This window comes from Felis catus, chromosome D4 (assembly GCF_018350175.1).
Source record: "Felis catus isolate Fca126 chromosome D4, F.catus_Fca126_mat1.0, whole genome shotgun sequence".
Lineage (NCBI taxonomy): Eukaryota > Metazoa > Chordata > Mammalia > Carnivora > Felidae > Felis > Felis catus.
In genome coordinates this window covers 80,587,230-80,600,662 of record NC_058380.1, presented here as the reverse complement: position 1 = coordinate 80,600,662, position 13,433 = coordinate 80,587,230, and the positions used below count along the sequence as shown (strand labels likewise).

Sequence of the window (13,433 nt, the reverse complement as noted above, 5' to 3'; positions counted from 1 at the left end):
GGATTGCAGCTCCGAACATGGCCAAGGGCCCCTCTCCCTGGAAAGAGCTGAGCTCCTGCAGGAAGAAGGAAATTTGGCCTTGAGTGTGTGTTGGAGGCCAGGCCTAGCTGGGGTGGGGGTGGGGGTGGGAGTGGGGTCCAGAGGGAGAACTCGGTTTTCTCAGCAGGAACTGTGGTCCCGGGGGGACCCGGGACCCCAAAAGGCTGATCCAAGCTGGGGTGAGGCCACTTCTCCACTGCACCCCCTCTAGGCCCACAGGGCCTCTCCCAGCTGAACCCTAAAACCTGCCACGCCGCCCCCCCCCCGCCCCCCCCCGCCACGGTCCCTCAGGCACCCCTGCCCTCCTACTTTCCTCATGTGCACGTTGCCCAGAGACAGCCAAAGCACACTGGCGTGCCAGCCGAGGGTACAGCAGCCTGGCCGGGCTGAGCAATAGGGGATTCAGTTGCCTGTGCCCCCCCACCCCCCACCGGGGCTCCAAGCCTGCAGAACCTGTCCCGGCCAAGCCATTCCTACAAGTCCTCCTAGGCTCTCAGCAAGGGCCCCCCGTCTCTGGCAACTGCCCCTCAACAATCTGCCCAGGGTTTCCGGGCACCCGGAGGCTGCAGCAGGGGCAAAGGCAGCTCCCCGGTGGTAGCCCCTGGGGCCCTGTAAAGCGGGGCGCGCTTTCAGCCTGGCTTTAATTACAGGGTGCGTTCCTGATGCCTGGTCCATCTATATTTATCTGCAGGATCTCACTAATTAAATTCCCCACAGCACCCGGCAGGCTTGGGGACAGGAGCGAGAGGCAGACAGGCAGGGGGGCTGCAAACTTCCTTCCTTTCCTTCTCAGCCAAGAGCACAACAGAAGCAGCCCAAAGTCCCTCTCCCTCCCCTGACCCTGCTAATGTCCAGATCTGAGGGGCTGCCCGTGGCTCTGCCCCGGGGAACCCTCCAGCCCTGTGCCCCCCTAACCCCGGGCACCCGTGCCCACCCCCAGGCCCCAAGAGCAGACAGTGCCCAGCCGCCTGACAGCCTCCCCCCATCAACTCGGATTCCTGCAGCAAGCAGAGAAAAGTGCCGAGCAGCTCTGTTGAATCCCCAACTCTGCCACTTTGCAGGGGCCAGAGCCTTCTTACCGTAGGAGTCGTCTTGGTCCAGGAGGGAATCGGGCTCCATGGCGAATGGGCCCCCAGCCCCTGGCCCCACCTGATTTATGAACCAAGGCTGTCTCCATGAGCGTCTGGGTTTCTCCTTTTGTATTCCATCTGGCGGTTTTTCCAACTAGATGACTGGGTATTCCTGCAAGCAGGCCCCTCTCCAGCCCTCGTCTTCATACAGTACATTTAAAGTAGCAGTAACCTCTTTTTCCTCCCCCCGCAGCCGGGCTGGAAACATTAGAAGGGACCGAGGCAGCGAGATGTCTAAAATAGGAAGACGCCGGGAAGATTGGCCTGGCTGCCGGCGACGCTGGCTGCGGGGATCTGGCCCGGCTGTGCAGACGGAAAAGCTAAGAGGTAAGGCTGAGCTGGGGCTTAGCATCTGGAAGCTGGCTCGGAGGGGGCGGGGGGGGGGGGCCAGGGTCTGTGGTGGGGCGGGGGGGGGGGGGCAGGCTGACCCACCCGTGGGCGGGGATGGATGGTGGGTCTCCTGTGTTCACCGCCCAGCGCCCAAACCCCAGGGGCTTCTCCCAGGCCCTGCTGGAACCTCCCACTCAAATCTGTTCCACAGACATTTCCTGCAGTGTGGGGGGTGCAGAATTGACTCATCCATCCATTCAGTTAGTCATTAACTTTTTCCTGAGCATCTACTCCACGCCAGACACCGTGCCTGGAGCCGGGTTTCCAGCGGGGAACAAGGCGCAGGGCCTCACCTCACGGAGCTCACGGGTAAGCGGGGCATTGCAAAGCGGTGGTGGGGGAAGTGCCGCAGAAACATGCGATGGGGGTGCCTCACCTGCCTGTGGGAAGTAGTCAGGGCAGGCTTCCTGGAGGAATGGGCGTCTGAGGATGATAGGAATCGGTCAGGTGAAGGCGGGAACGAGGGAAACGTATGCCAGGTGGAGGGAGCGGCCTGTGCAGAAACCTTGAGCCGAGAGGGTTCGTGGGGTGTTTAGTGCCCCCGCATGAGTTCCGGGTGGTGGAACTTCAGCAGTGGCCGAAGGAGAGGTAGGGCAGACGGGGGGAGTCGGGAGAGGGTCAGGCAGGGCCTCACAAGGGCGCTCTCAGGCCTGCCCCTGAGGATGGTCCGTGGGAGCGACACATCCCAGGCTGTCCTATAGAAAGGCCTCCCCGGCCCCTGTCACAGCAGGACCCGCTGGAACGCCGGGCACCCCACTCGGAGCAGCCACCTGAGCGGAGCTCTGTTCTGGGCATTTACCTGCATCGTCTCACACACCGCTCTGTGACCCTTTGGCAGAAACTCTGGCTGTCCTGTTTTACAGGACAGTGCAGCTTAGACGGGGCAAGGGACTTGTCCGAGGCTGTGGGTGGCCTCCAGGGCAGGCCTGGACCCCAGAGAGGTTACAGCCTTGGTGCTGGGGGGCCGGGGGAGTAATTCATTCGATTTGCGTTAGACCCAGAGTACAGACCAAGGCCATAGGCTTGCGGGAGAAGTGTGCCATTTTGGCCCAATCAGGGAAGGCTGCCTGGGTGAGGAGGCATGTGAACTGGACAGAGGGGCTGAGCAGGGGAAGGTGAGGGCATCCCAGGCAGAGGGGATGGAGGCAGGAAGGCAGCATGCGATGGGAATGACGAGTCTGGGAGAATGTCGGGGAGATGGGCTGGTGGGGGCTGGAGTGAGAACAGGTCATGACAGCCTCGGAGCGTCGGCTCCGTTCGGCTGGCATCGGGCAGCCTCAGAAGGCATTCTAGAGAGCGGCCTCCTTTCCAAGGAATGCTGGGTCGTCCCGCCAGCTGCCCCTTCCCAGTCTTCATAATGCTCTGCACTTAGAGCAGGAGAACGTTCTCATACACGAAAGAACGGTAGGAAGGAAGGAAGGAAGGAAGGAAGGAAGGAAGGAAGGAAGGAAGGAAGGGGGGAAGGGAAGGCTTTCTGCCCCACAGCACTGTGAGAACGTGAGAAGATGTGCCTTGATGACCAGCTTGTTGGAGACACGGCGCTGGTGCTGAGGCAGAGGGGACATCAAGAGGAAGGAGCCGGGGGATAGGGAGACAAGCTGGGAGGCTGGCGGGAGGGGCCGGGCCAGGGGTGGCAGGGAGGAAGGTAACCCCCTGGGCCCCTCGCAGCCGCCTTGTGTCGCCCAGCTGGTGGCTGCCGACGTGGTCACGGCCCAGCCTCCGAGTCACCCTTTCCCCCTCCGTTCCAACCTTGGCTGCCAGCGATGATCCAGGCTTCCAACCTCCCGCTGCCTTAATTACAGGGAGGCCGGGCCCTCCCCGGGCAGCGGCAGGCACTTCCCTCCCTGGCACGTGCTTTCTCATGGGTCAGGATCAGGGTTGGGTTAGACGGGCGGCTCCCACCTTTCCAATCCATTTCTCTGTTTTGATGAATCAGATATGTTTTGGTGCAACCAGAGCTCTGAGCTCAGGGATTCCTTTACAGCAAACGTGTCACGAGCACGGGGCTCCATGTCCTTCCCGTGGGGACACAACAATGCAAACAGATCCGTCTCCTCCTGTTTGGACCCCATTTGCCCGCTTTGAGCCACTGCCCTCCTGATGGACACCTAGGTTGTCGCCGGTCATTCAGGTTGTGACAGACAACACTGGGAGGAGTATCTAGAACATGCTCTGTGCACGTCTGTCTCACGACCTCCCTAGGGTAAAACCCCAGATGTGAAATGTCCGGGTCAAAAAGTGCCAGCATTTGGGCACTCCTAGAGTGGCGACAGAGGGCACTCGAACTCCATCTGGTTCTTTGACTCAGTCCGCCCACAGTTCTGGGGTGCCGATTGCGTGCCCGGCTCTATGTCGGGGGCTGGGGTGGCCTCGTCCCTGCTCTTGCAGCCGGGGGAGATACATACAATGTCAGAGAGGAGTGCTCATCAGAGAGCTAAGCAAGGCCACGTGACAGAGCAGGACAGAGCGCTGCAAGGCGTGCAGCCAGGTGGTCGGGGAGACGCCGCTGAGGGGGTGACCTCTGAGCAGGGACCTGACCAGCATGTTAGTGGGGGGAAAGCAACTAGCAGGGGGCAAAGCTACTGAAAAGACCCTGGGGTGGGAGTGATCGTGGCAAGCTGAAGGGGCAGAGCAACGGCCAGCGTGTCTGGGTCTGGGTGGACAGTCAGGGGAAGAGTCCGAGGCAAGAGAAAGGCTACAGAGGCCACTTCATGGAGGGCCTTGTGGCCAGGGGAGTGTGGGAGCCACAGCGGGCTGAAGCGGGACAGTGACATGAAAGGCTGCTGCGAGCAAAGTGGCCCAAGGAGGGCCAGAGTGGATGCTGGGAGACGGAGGGGACGAAGAAGGACAGATGCACTCAGGATATGTGTAGGGCCCTGGGTGCTGCTGGACTACCAGACACAGAGGAAGGGACAAGAGACAGTCCAGGAGGACTCTGAGACTTGCCGATTGTTCAGGAAGCCGGGGGGAGGCCCGGGAGGAGAGGGTTTGAGGATGGAGATGTGGAACGGTGTGGTGGGAAATTGACACAGACACATGGAGATGTCCCGGAGGCCCTGGGTGGAGCTGGGCGGGGCAGTGGGGCCAGTGGGTCTAGACCCGGGAGCTAGGGCTCCGGACACAGCCCTGTGCACCAGCCCCCTTTGGAGGCCCGGCTCCAGCGGCAGCGGGAACTCCCTGGCTCCAGACGTGACCTGTCGCTCTGTGTAGCGAAAGGGAACTAAGTAGTCGCTGATGGCAGCTGGCCCCAAGTTCTGGCCCCGAGAAGGGACGTCACCAAGCAGGGGCCGGACGAGGGGGAGCCCGACGCTGGGCACCTGGTGGTCAGCTTGTTCATTGCCTTCCCTGCTGGGGAGGGTGAGGCCAGCAGGCTGGCATGGGGATGATCCTATATCTGCCCCATTCACTCTCTCTGCCCCGGCCACACCCTAGGCCGGACTGAGCCGGGGAGCCAGAAGCCTACAAGAAGAATTGAAACCCAGGGATCTGAAAGCTGGAAGAGTGTACGTACAAGGAGCCATCTGGTCAGCAGAATCAGGAAAGCCTTTGCAGAGGAGGGGCCAGCCCAACTGGACGGTGAGGGATGAAGAGGAGTTCGCCAAGGCAGATGCAAGGGGTAAGGGCAGGCAACACGCCTGCAAGGCATACCCAACATTCTGGGCCAGGAGGGCTTTCAAGTTCTTTTCTGTCCTGCGTTCTGACTTTCTAGCTGAATCCTGCTGTTAAAGCCTAAATGGAGCCCCTGGGGAGCCCACAGCGTCCAGCTCCTCCCGGGTCTCTGAGCTGACCCAGAATAGCCCGTTTCTAGAACACAAACAGATGGAGGCCAGGGGTCCGTCCTGGAGCATCCTGGCTGGGTTTCTCGGGCGAGGACAGCTAAGCCGAGCGGGTCCAAATCCCAGCTCCCCATTTACCAGCAAGTGACTCCACTTCTCAGTGCTTTTGTTTCCTCATCTGTAATTGTAGGATAAGGACGGTCCCAGGTCCCCAGAGGGCCGGCAGGAGAACCGAGTTAATGCAGATGGAACTTACAGCACTCTTCCCTCCTCCTCTCCTCTCTCCCTCCGCTTTCTCCCCTCCTTCCCCCTCTCCCTTTCCCCTCCCTCCTCCCAGACCCCTCCCTCCCTCTCTCCTTCCCCCACAGCCCCACTGGACTGCCTTTTCTAAGAGACCTCTATGGCTGTGTCACCAGGAGGCCTAGACCGAGATTCCCCTACAGCCTCACCCCTTCTTTATTAAGGTCTCTGGTCAAATGCCGACTCCCTGACCGCCTTCTCTAAGATATCCTGCCCCGCCCCCTCCTCATCACTCTATATGCACCCCTGCCCTCCCCCACACCTGAGTTTTCTTCCTGGCCCTTAGCATACCGTGTGACATTATATTATATATTTATTTGTGTATTGTCTTCTGCCCTGGCTTCCATGCGACCTCCATGCCGTACCCCCAGCACCTGGAACAGTGCCCAGTGCAGTGGACCCCCAATAACTATGCGCGGAATGAAATATTTGTGGAAGAACTAAGCATTAGCTATAATTGTTATTTTTCGCCACTGCCTCCTGTCTTGATTTAGGAGCGAACGATCAGGGAGCTCTCACCGAGGACCAGAGCCTGTGTCTCCCAACATGTGTGTCTCCCAGTATCTTAACGCTTATCTGGTTGGACTGGTCCTCCCTTCTCCTTAAAAGGCTGGGCACCAGGAGGGAAAACAGAGGGTTTTCTACTGGGTGGGGGGAGGGGCACATACTTTGAGCCTGGCATTCTCTATGCATCTCCCTCATCAACTTCCCAAGAAAGGTTTTCTGAGTCCCATTTCACAGATGGGAACACTGAGAGGCGACACCACGTCTCAGAGCAGTGGCAGAACTGAGGCTTGAGGGCGTGTCTGCCCAGTAGGAAGGCCCCAATGGCCCCCCTGTAGCACCCAAGTCGTGCCTCCTGGGGTGTGACTGGGTGGGGGTGGCAGGGAGGCTCAGAGATGGGGCAGGGCCAGCCTTTGGTGGCTCCACATTACGTCCAAGCAACCGCCCTTGACCGTCTCCTGTGCTTAAGGAAAGGGGTGGTTCTGCTTTTGTGGCTCATTTAAAGGCCCCAAAACTGAGGGCTGGCATCTTTTCACAAGTCATGAGGCAGCCAGCAGGGAGGAGGGCGCATTACAGGCTGGCCCTGTCATCAGCTCCACAGGGCGAGGAGGGGCTGGTCTCTTCCTGATGACGGCAGCTCCCCGTGTCCACGGGGCCCTTGTGAGTTTCCGTGTGCTCTTAGAGAACCCTGAGCACGTCCTGGGGGGAGCCCAAAATGTTCACCAAGCTCACACAGCCAAGAAGTGGTAGCAGCAAGGCCCCAAATCTGGAGCCGGATTAGAAACCTGAGTCCTTTGTGGCCCTGTTGGGAAGGTTAAGCAACTTGCCCCCGGTGGTCACAGCAGGCTCTGAGGCCGGACTCTCGACCACAGTGCGCTGTGGGTTTTTCATGCCGCACCAATGTGAGGCCGAATTATCATTAAAGAACCTCAAAGCTTTCCCGGAAGAAGGCAAGCTCTAAACACATGCCCGGAGTTGGGGGTTTCCAGGGCGGAGAGCACGGGGGACGGTGGCCAGAGTCCCCGAAGCTCCGTGAAGTCATTGATTTTGTGACGAACTGTGGGGCTCCATGGAGAACTGTGCGGCTCCCGGCTGCTGGGTCCCAGGGCCCTGCCTCAGGCCTCAGGTTCTGTCCGGGAAGCCCTGGAGATGCTGGCACACACGGCCGGCGGGCAGCAGGGTGAGACACGGGGGGGGGGGGGGGGGGGGGGGGGGCGCAGGAAGCGAGGGGGTTCTTCAGCGGCCAGCAAGGATAGTGCTCTCTTCTCCCCAAACCCCCAGATCGTGCCTGGCACCGAAGCGCCTGGTCATTGCCCTGAGAGAACCCCAGGCCCCCAAGAGCCCCAGGTCGGAGGCTCATCCAGTACAGCGTCCCGAGAGGACAGGAGTCTCCTCCATAATATTCTTGATCCAACCTCGGCTTGCTTACCTCCCAGCATGGGGAACTCACTCTCCACCAGGCTGACTCCAACTGACTCCAAAGTGAGGTCCCCACTCAGCAGAATCATGCTGTGTCCTCCTGGTCCTACTTTGCCCTCCATGGTCACGTGCAGTGATTCTGCCCTGGGGGAAGCCCCTAGGATCATCAGAACCATCAGGATCATGGCCCCATCCCCCCCCCCCTCCGGCCATGAGCTCAGCTCTCTGCACTCCACCTGATCCTCACCCCCCACTCCCAACCCCACGCTTCCTGGCTAGTTTTCAGGTTTTGTGGTGAGTCAGGGAAAAAAAACCCCAAGAAGCCTGGAAGCATTTTACCCACACAGCAATGACAGCAGTCCGTGCAATTCAGCAAACTTTAACCAGAGACTATGTCAAGCGCTAGAGACCCAGGAATGAATCAGCCCCTGTCCGTGAGGATCCCCTAGGGGTGGGAGGGGAGAGAGACCTACCTGGGCGTCAGCCAGAAGGGGGGGATCAGCATATCCTCGTCACAGGCGGGTTTGAAACGATCTTTCAGGATGGCTAGTTTTCCAGCGGGAAGACACGGGGAGGTGGCAGAGAGAGAGAACGTACAGGGCACATGGATCCAAGAACAAAAGCCAAGTAGTGGGGCCACACAGCTGACTGATTTGCTTGGGACGGAAGATATCAGGCATCAGCAAACCTTCTCTGCAAAGGGCCAGAGAGTAAATATTTGGGGTTTTGCAGGCCAGACAGTCTCTGTTGTATTTTTCTCAGCTCCACTGCCAGAGCTCAGAAGCAGCCATACATGACATATAAATGAGTAAGTGTGGCTGTGTTCCAACAAAACTTTGTTGACAATGAAATGTGGATGTCACATAATTTTCTTGTGTCATAAAATATTATTCTTCTTTTGATTATTCCCCAGCCACTTAAAAATGTGAAAAGCATTCTTAGCCCACAGGCTATACAAAAACAAGTGACGGGCCGAGTACTTTGCTGACCCCGTGCTATACGTGTTTGGGAATACTGGGAGACTGTGCTCAAAAGTTGGGTGGAAGTGAGCCTTGAATGCCAGGGTGAGGCTTTCGAGGTTGGTTTGGTCAGAGCTTGGTTACGGATCCCACACCCACCGCCCTGGGTGAACTCGCCACTAACCCACCCACCTACCTTCCCACCCAACCTGACTGCCATCGAGCTATCAGAAGCCAGAAAAATGTATGTTCGGATCAAGTGCTGAAATGTACAACAGGACAATCGTTAACAGAAAAGTTGATAAAGTATACAGACTAACCAGGAAATTTCCCTTCCAATTCCACTGTGTGCCCAGTGGGGACCGTGTTTAGGAGGTGGGTGAGTGTGAGCCCAGCCTCTTTCCTATGCACTCGTACACATGGACACACACACACACACACACACACACACACACACGGAGCGTGTGTTTACCCATATCACACACAGCTCGTTTTATATGATTGTTCCTTGTCACTTAGCAACTCAACTCCACATGTTCCTTTCTCAGCACATGGATGCATCCTCTTTGACTCTTGTCCTGGCCACCGAGCACGGTGTGGTGGGCCACGCTCCACTGAGGGGCGAGCAGGCTGGTCCGCCGTCACCCTCTCGGCACCCATACCCATCTCTGCACACCAGTGCTAGCATCCCTGTTGCAGAGATTCCCAGCAGCAGAAGCACTGGCTCAAAAGGCGCGAGTACTCACAATGTGCTTCGGAATGGCATCCTGGAGCACTTTCTCCTTGCTGCTGGGAATAAGCATTGCAAATCCTCTGGAGCCTGGGGAGTCCGTGAGGGGCCAGTCAGGATCTGCAACCTCAGAATCTCAAACGCTCCTAAAGGACTCCGGGCTCCAGGTGGACAGACCTGCCTCCTCTTGCAGAGTCGGGCCCGAGACAACACCTGCCTGTCAACACCTTGATCCATCCCCCCGTCTACGTATCCACATATCCACCCACCCGCCCACCTACCTGTCCCTCTATCCTTCCATCCTCCCATCCGCCCACCCACCCACTCCTCTACTCATCTACCTATCCATCCATCCATCCATCCATCCCTCCCTCCCTCCATCCCTCCCTCCCTCCCTCCACCCACCCATCCACCCACTTGTCCATCTATCCCTTCACCCTCCCATCCACCCACCACCCACCCACCCCTCTACCCATCTATCTACTCATCCATCCATCCCTCTCTTCCTCCATCCATCCATCCATCCACTCATCTACCTATCCATTCACCTACTCATCCATCCATCCATCCATCCTTCCCTCCCTCCCTCCCTCCACCTACCCATCCACCCACTTGTCCATCTATCCCTTCACCCTCCCATCCACCCACCCTCCCACCCCTCTACCCATCTACCTATCCATCCCTCCCTCCCTCCCTCCCTCCCTCCCTCCACCTACCCCTTCACCCATCTACCCATCCCTCTACCCTTCTACCTACTCATCCATCCATCCATACCTCTCTCCCTCCCTCCCTCCATCCACCCACCCATCCACCTACCCATCCACCCACTTATCCATCTATCCCTTCACCCTCCCATCCACCCATCCACTGATCCATCCTTCTCTCCCTCCCTCCATCCACCCACCCATCCACCTCCCCATTCACCCATGCATCCCTCCTTCCCACCCTCCCTCCTTCTCTCCCTCCCTCTATCCATCCATCCATCCACACATCCACTCATTCAGTGTTTGTTGAACACTAATGGTGGCTTGAGTACTCCGGTGCTGGTGGTGAATGCAACCATATCCCTACCTTTTTAGTCTTCACTGTCTAGAGAAGGAGAGTGTCTGCGTGCCAGATACTGAGACTATAGCAAGGAACACAAGAGAAACATATCCCTGTCCCCCGGATTTACATTCTAGTGGAGGAGACATAATGAACACCTATGATATGCTGGGTGGTGATAAGGCAGAGGGAAGGGGCTAGGAATTCCTGGGAGTCAGTCTGCCCGCTGAGCAGAGATCTGACGGCAGTGAAGGAGGAGCTGTGCAGATATGGCAGCAGGGAGTATCAAAGGCAGAGGGAACAGCCAGTGTGAAGGCCCAGAGGCGGGGATGTTCAGGGAAAGGCACTGAGGTGGGGGAAGAGCAGGTTATCTCCCGAAGTTCTTGGCAAGGAAGGGTTTGGCTGTGACTCTGAGTGACAAAGGGGCCTGTAGAAGTTCCGGGAGGGGAGGGGGGGTGACCTGACTTACAGGTTGGCGTCTGGGTTGGGAATAGATCATAAGGGGCCGGAGCTGAGGCGGGGAGATGGGTCAGGAGGCCACTGAACTTGACCCAACAAGAGATACTAGACCAGATGGTGGGGTGGAGGTGGTGAGAGTGGGGGACTCAGGTATGTCTGGAAGGCAGCTGTGAGCCTTCCTCGTGGACCGGATGTGGGGTGGTAAGAAGAGGGAAGTGTGCCGGCAAGGTTTAGGGCTTCCCGGATGGGGGAACGGGGCTATAGAAGAGGAATGGGCTGCAGGAAGGGAGTCTGAATGGGGAGCTGGACTGAACTCGCTAAGCTGGAGGCGAGGAGTGCAGAGGTGGGGAGCAGGTCAGAGGGTGGAGACGGATACTCATGCTCGGGAGCTGTGGGATTTAAAGCCCGGTGCCTGGATGCCAGCATCGAGGGAGAGAGGAGGTGGAGAACAGAGGGGGGCCGGGCACCCAGTCGTGGGCATGCCAACAGCAGCAGGCAAGGAGGTGAGGAAGAGTTTGTCAGGAGAACGGAGAAGGGGCAGCCAGGGAGCAGGACGAGGGCCCACAGAGTGGGGACCCGGGAGCCAAGGGAAGAAGAGATTTCCGCAAGGAGGACCAGCTTTTTCAGGGGGCGCTGAACAGCCAAGTGGGACGGGGACACGACACTGACCACCAGGTTTGGCGACACAGTGCGGCCCCGGGCAGAGACAGGAAAGCCCAGGTAACCGTGGGAGCCCTAAGGAAGGGAACTGGATCTGGGAGGGCTTCCTGGAGGAAGGGGTGCCTCGGCAGGAACCTGAGGGACACAGACACGTTTGCCAGGGAGAAAGCGGATGTCCAGGCTGAGGAGTCAGCACAAGGTCAAGGGGAGAGAGTAGTCAGCTTATTTGGGGAACTAAAGTAAGAACGTCTGGCTGTAACGCGAGTGTGGGAGGGGTGAGGGCCAGATGGGGAGGAAGTGCTGTCCTCGCAGGACCCTGGAGAGATCAGCAAAGCAGCTGGTGGGGTCCTTGATTAGAGACCAGGCTTTCGGGATGGGTGAGTGGTGGGGACGCGGCTGGGGGAGTGAGGAAGCAGCAGGAGAAGCGATCTGGAGAAGGATGATGAATTCAGATGAGTTTAGGGCGCTGAGGGCGGTCAGGGGGGATTCCGACATCAGCGTGGCACGTGGGCCGGACCTCGGGGTCTGGGAGGGACCGCATGTGCAGGGGGGATGCTGGGAGAGCTGGGTGGAGCTGAGCCACTCACCCACCTCCTTCTCTGGTGCAGCTCGAGGCCAGCCTGTGGCCAGCTACCCGCTGCGGGCTGGGGAGGGGCGCTGGCAGCCTCCGGCCATTGCGGTCTGTCTTGCCAGGCAGCAGGAGCCCAAAGCCCAGTGGTTCCCCTAAGTGGGCTGTTGTCACCGTGCCCGTCCCTCCCATCTCCGTCCCATCCGCAGCCCACAGAGTGCCTCTGCCACGCTCTCAGGCACCTCCAAAGGAAGGGGCGCCCACCATTCCGTGCATGTTCACGAACATTCAAGGAGCAGTGATTCATGGAGCACCTCGCAGATGCCGTCCTGACCTTGGGAGAGCAATGATGACCTAGGTAGACAGCCTTCTGCCCTCAAGGGGCTCACCATCCACTAGGGGAGGCAAACAATAGATGTATAATTAGAGTCAAGTGTAGTGTTTGGAGAGAGAAGCCTGGGGGGCCATTTGGGATCTGAGGGGCTTCTAGGAGGAGGTCCAGAGGATGATGAGTCAGAGTTAGACAAGACGAAATGGGGGTGGAAAAGTATTTGAGTGAAGGGGAACAGCACGCTGAAGGCTCAGAGGTGAGAGAGCACGCCAGGGGGGAGGGAATGAAAAGATTGAGGGTAGTGGAGCACGGGGCACCTCCAGGTGGTGGGGGTTTGAGGGATATGGTGGTGGTAAAGAACCTCCGGAGTCAGGCTTAGGAGCTGGGACTTTCTCCTGAGGGCAATGGGGAGCCATGGAGTGTCTTAAGCAGGCGGTGACATGCTCAGATTTACACGTGGGAGGATTCAGAGACAGAGATCTGAGACACCCAATCTGAGCTCAGAGAGACCCAGGGTGGTCTCATCCAAGGCAAGATCCCCTCCACCCTCTCCTAGCTCCCTTGACAGGGGAGATGGGTCAGTATGGCTTGCACACCTCCAGGGGCCTAGAACTCACTACCTCTGGAGATAGGCCCCAACGACGATTTAACAAGCCCTGTGAGGGCCCCACAGGCATGCTCTGGGAACCCAGTCTTGTCACTGGGATACGCGAGGCCATTTAACACGCGCGGCGAGGTGGCTTGGGCGGCACCGCGGCGTGGATAATGGCCTGGCAGCTGGCGCTGGAATGCTCCTGAGCCACCTACGGGGGCGAGTGACTTGTTGCGTGCGCTCCGGATGCCACCTGGTAAGGCTGTCGGCGGGATGCTGAAGAAATAAATCTGTTCATGAAGATGCGCCGCCCCCTCCCCACCGCGACATCACCCCACTCCCTCCCATCACCACCCCCGCCCCTGCCGGGAGCCGCTGAGCCTGCCCCGCAGCGCCACCGTGTGGGTGAGGCGGGTCACGACAGAAGGCCGGTCACTCAACTCCAGGTCCTAACCGCCGGGCCAGACCAGCATTGTAACTGGCCTTTCCAGGCTGCAAGGCACGGCGGGTCCTAGTCTCATTACATTTTTTA

General features: G+C 58.7%; 2 protein-coding genes across 6 annotated transcripts in view; one reads left to right on the top strand and one right to left on the bottom strand.

Moving 5' to 3' along the window:
- DAB2IP (DAB2 interacting protein) overlaps nucleotides 1-1,244 on the bottom strand; it is a 187,855-nt gene extending 186,611 nt beyond the window's left edge. Inside the window, exon 1 of the mRNA XM_023242674.2 lies at nucleotides 1,119-1,244. Coding sequence (XP_023098442.1) covers nucleotides 1,119-1,158 — 40 coding nt within the window. The 5' untranslated portion in view covers nucleotides 1,159-1,244. The remainder of the gene's footprint in view (nucleotides 1-1,118) is intronic.
- On the top strand, nucleotides 1,164-6,079 carry LOC102902330. 5 transcript variants are annotated; one of them, XM_019816470.2, is made up of 5 exons: nucleotides 1,164-1,275; nucleotides 1,363-1,496; nucleotides 1,711-1,868; nucleotides 4,992-5,175; nucleotides 5,673-6,079. In XM_019816470.2, the coding sequence occupies exons 1-5, from the start codon at nucleotides 1,268-1,270 to the stop codon at nucleotides 5,837-5,839; spliced, it is 651 nt and encodes a 216-aa protein (XP_019672029.1). In that variant the 5' UTR covers nucleotides 1,164-1,267; the 3' UTR covers nucleotides 5,840-6,079. The 5 variants fall into 5 exon arrangements, with proteins under 5 accessions (XP_019672029.1, XP_019672031.1, XP_019672028.1 ...); XM_019816472.2 differs by having other exon boundaries at nucleotides 1,268-1,496; nucleotides 1,801-1,868; XM_019816469.3 differs by having other exon boundaries at nucleotides 1,268-1,496.
- The last annotated feature ends 7,354 nt before the right edge of the window (nucleotides 6,080-13,433 follow it).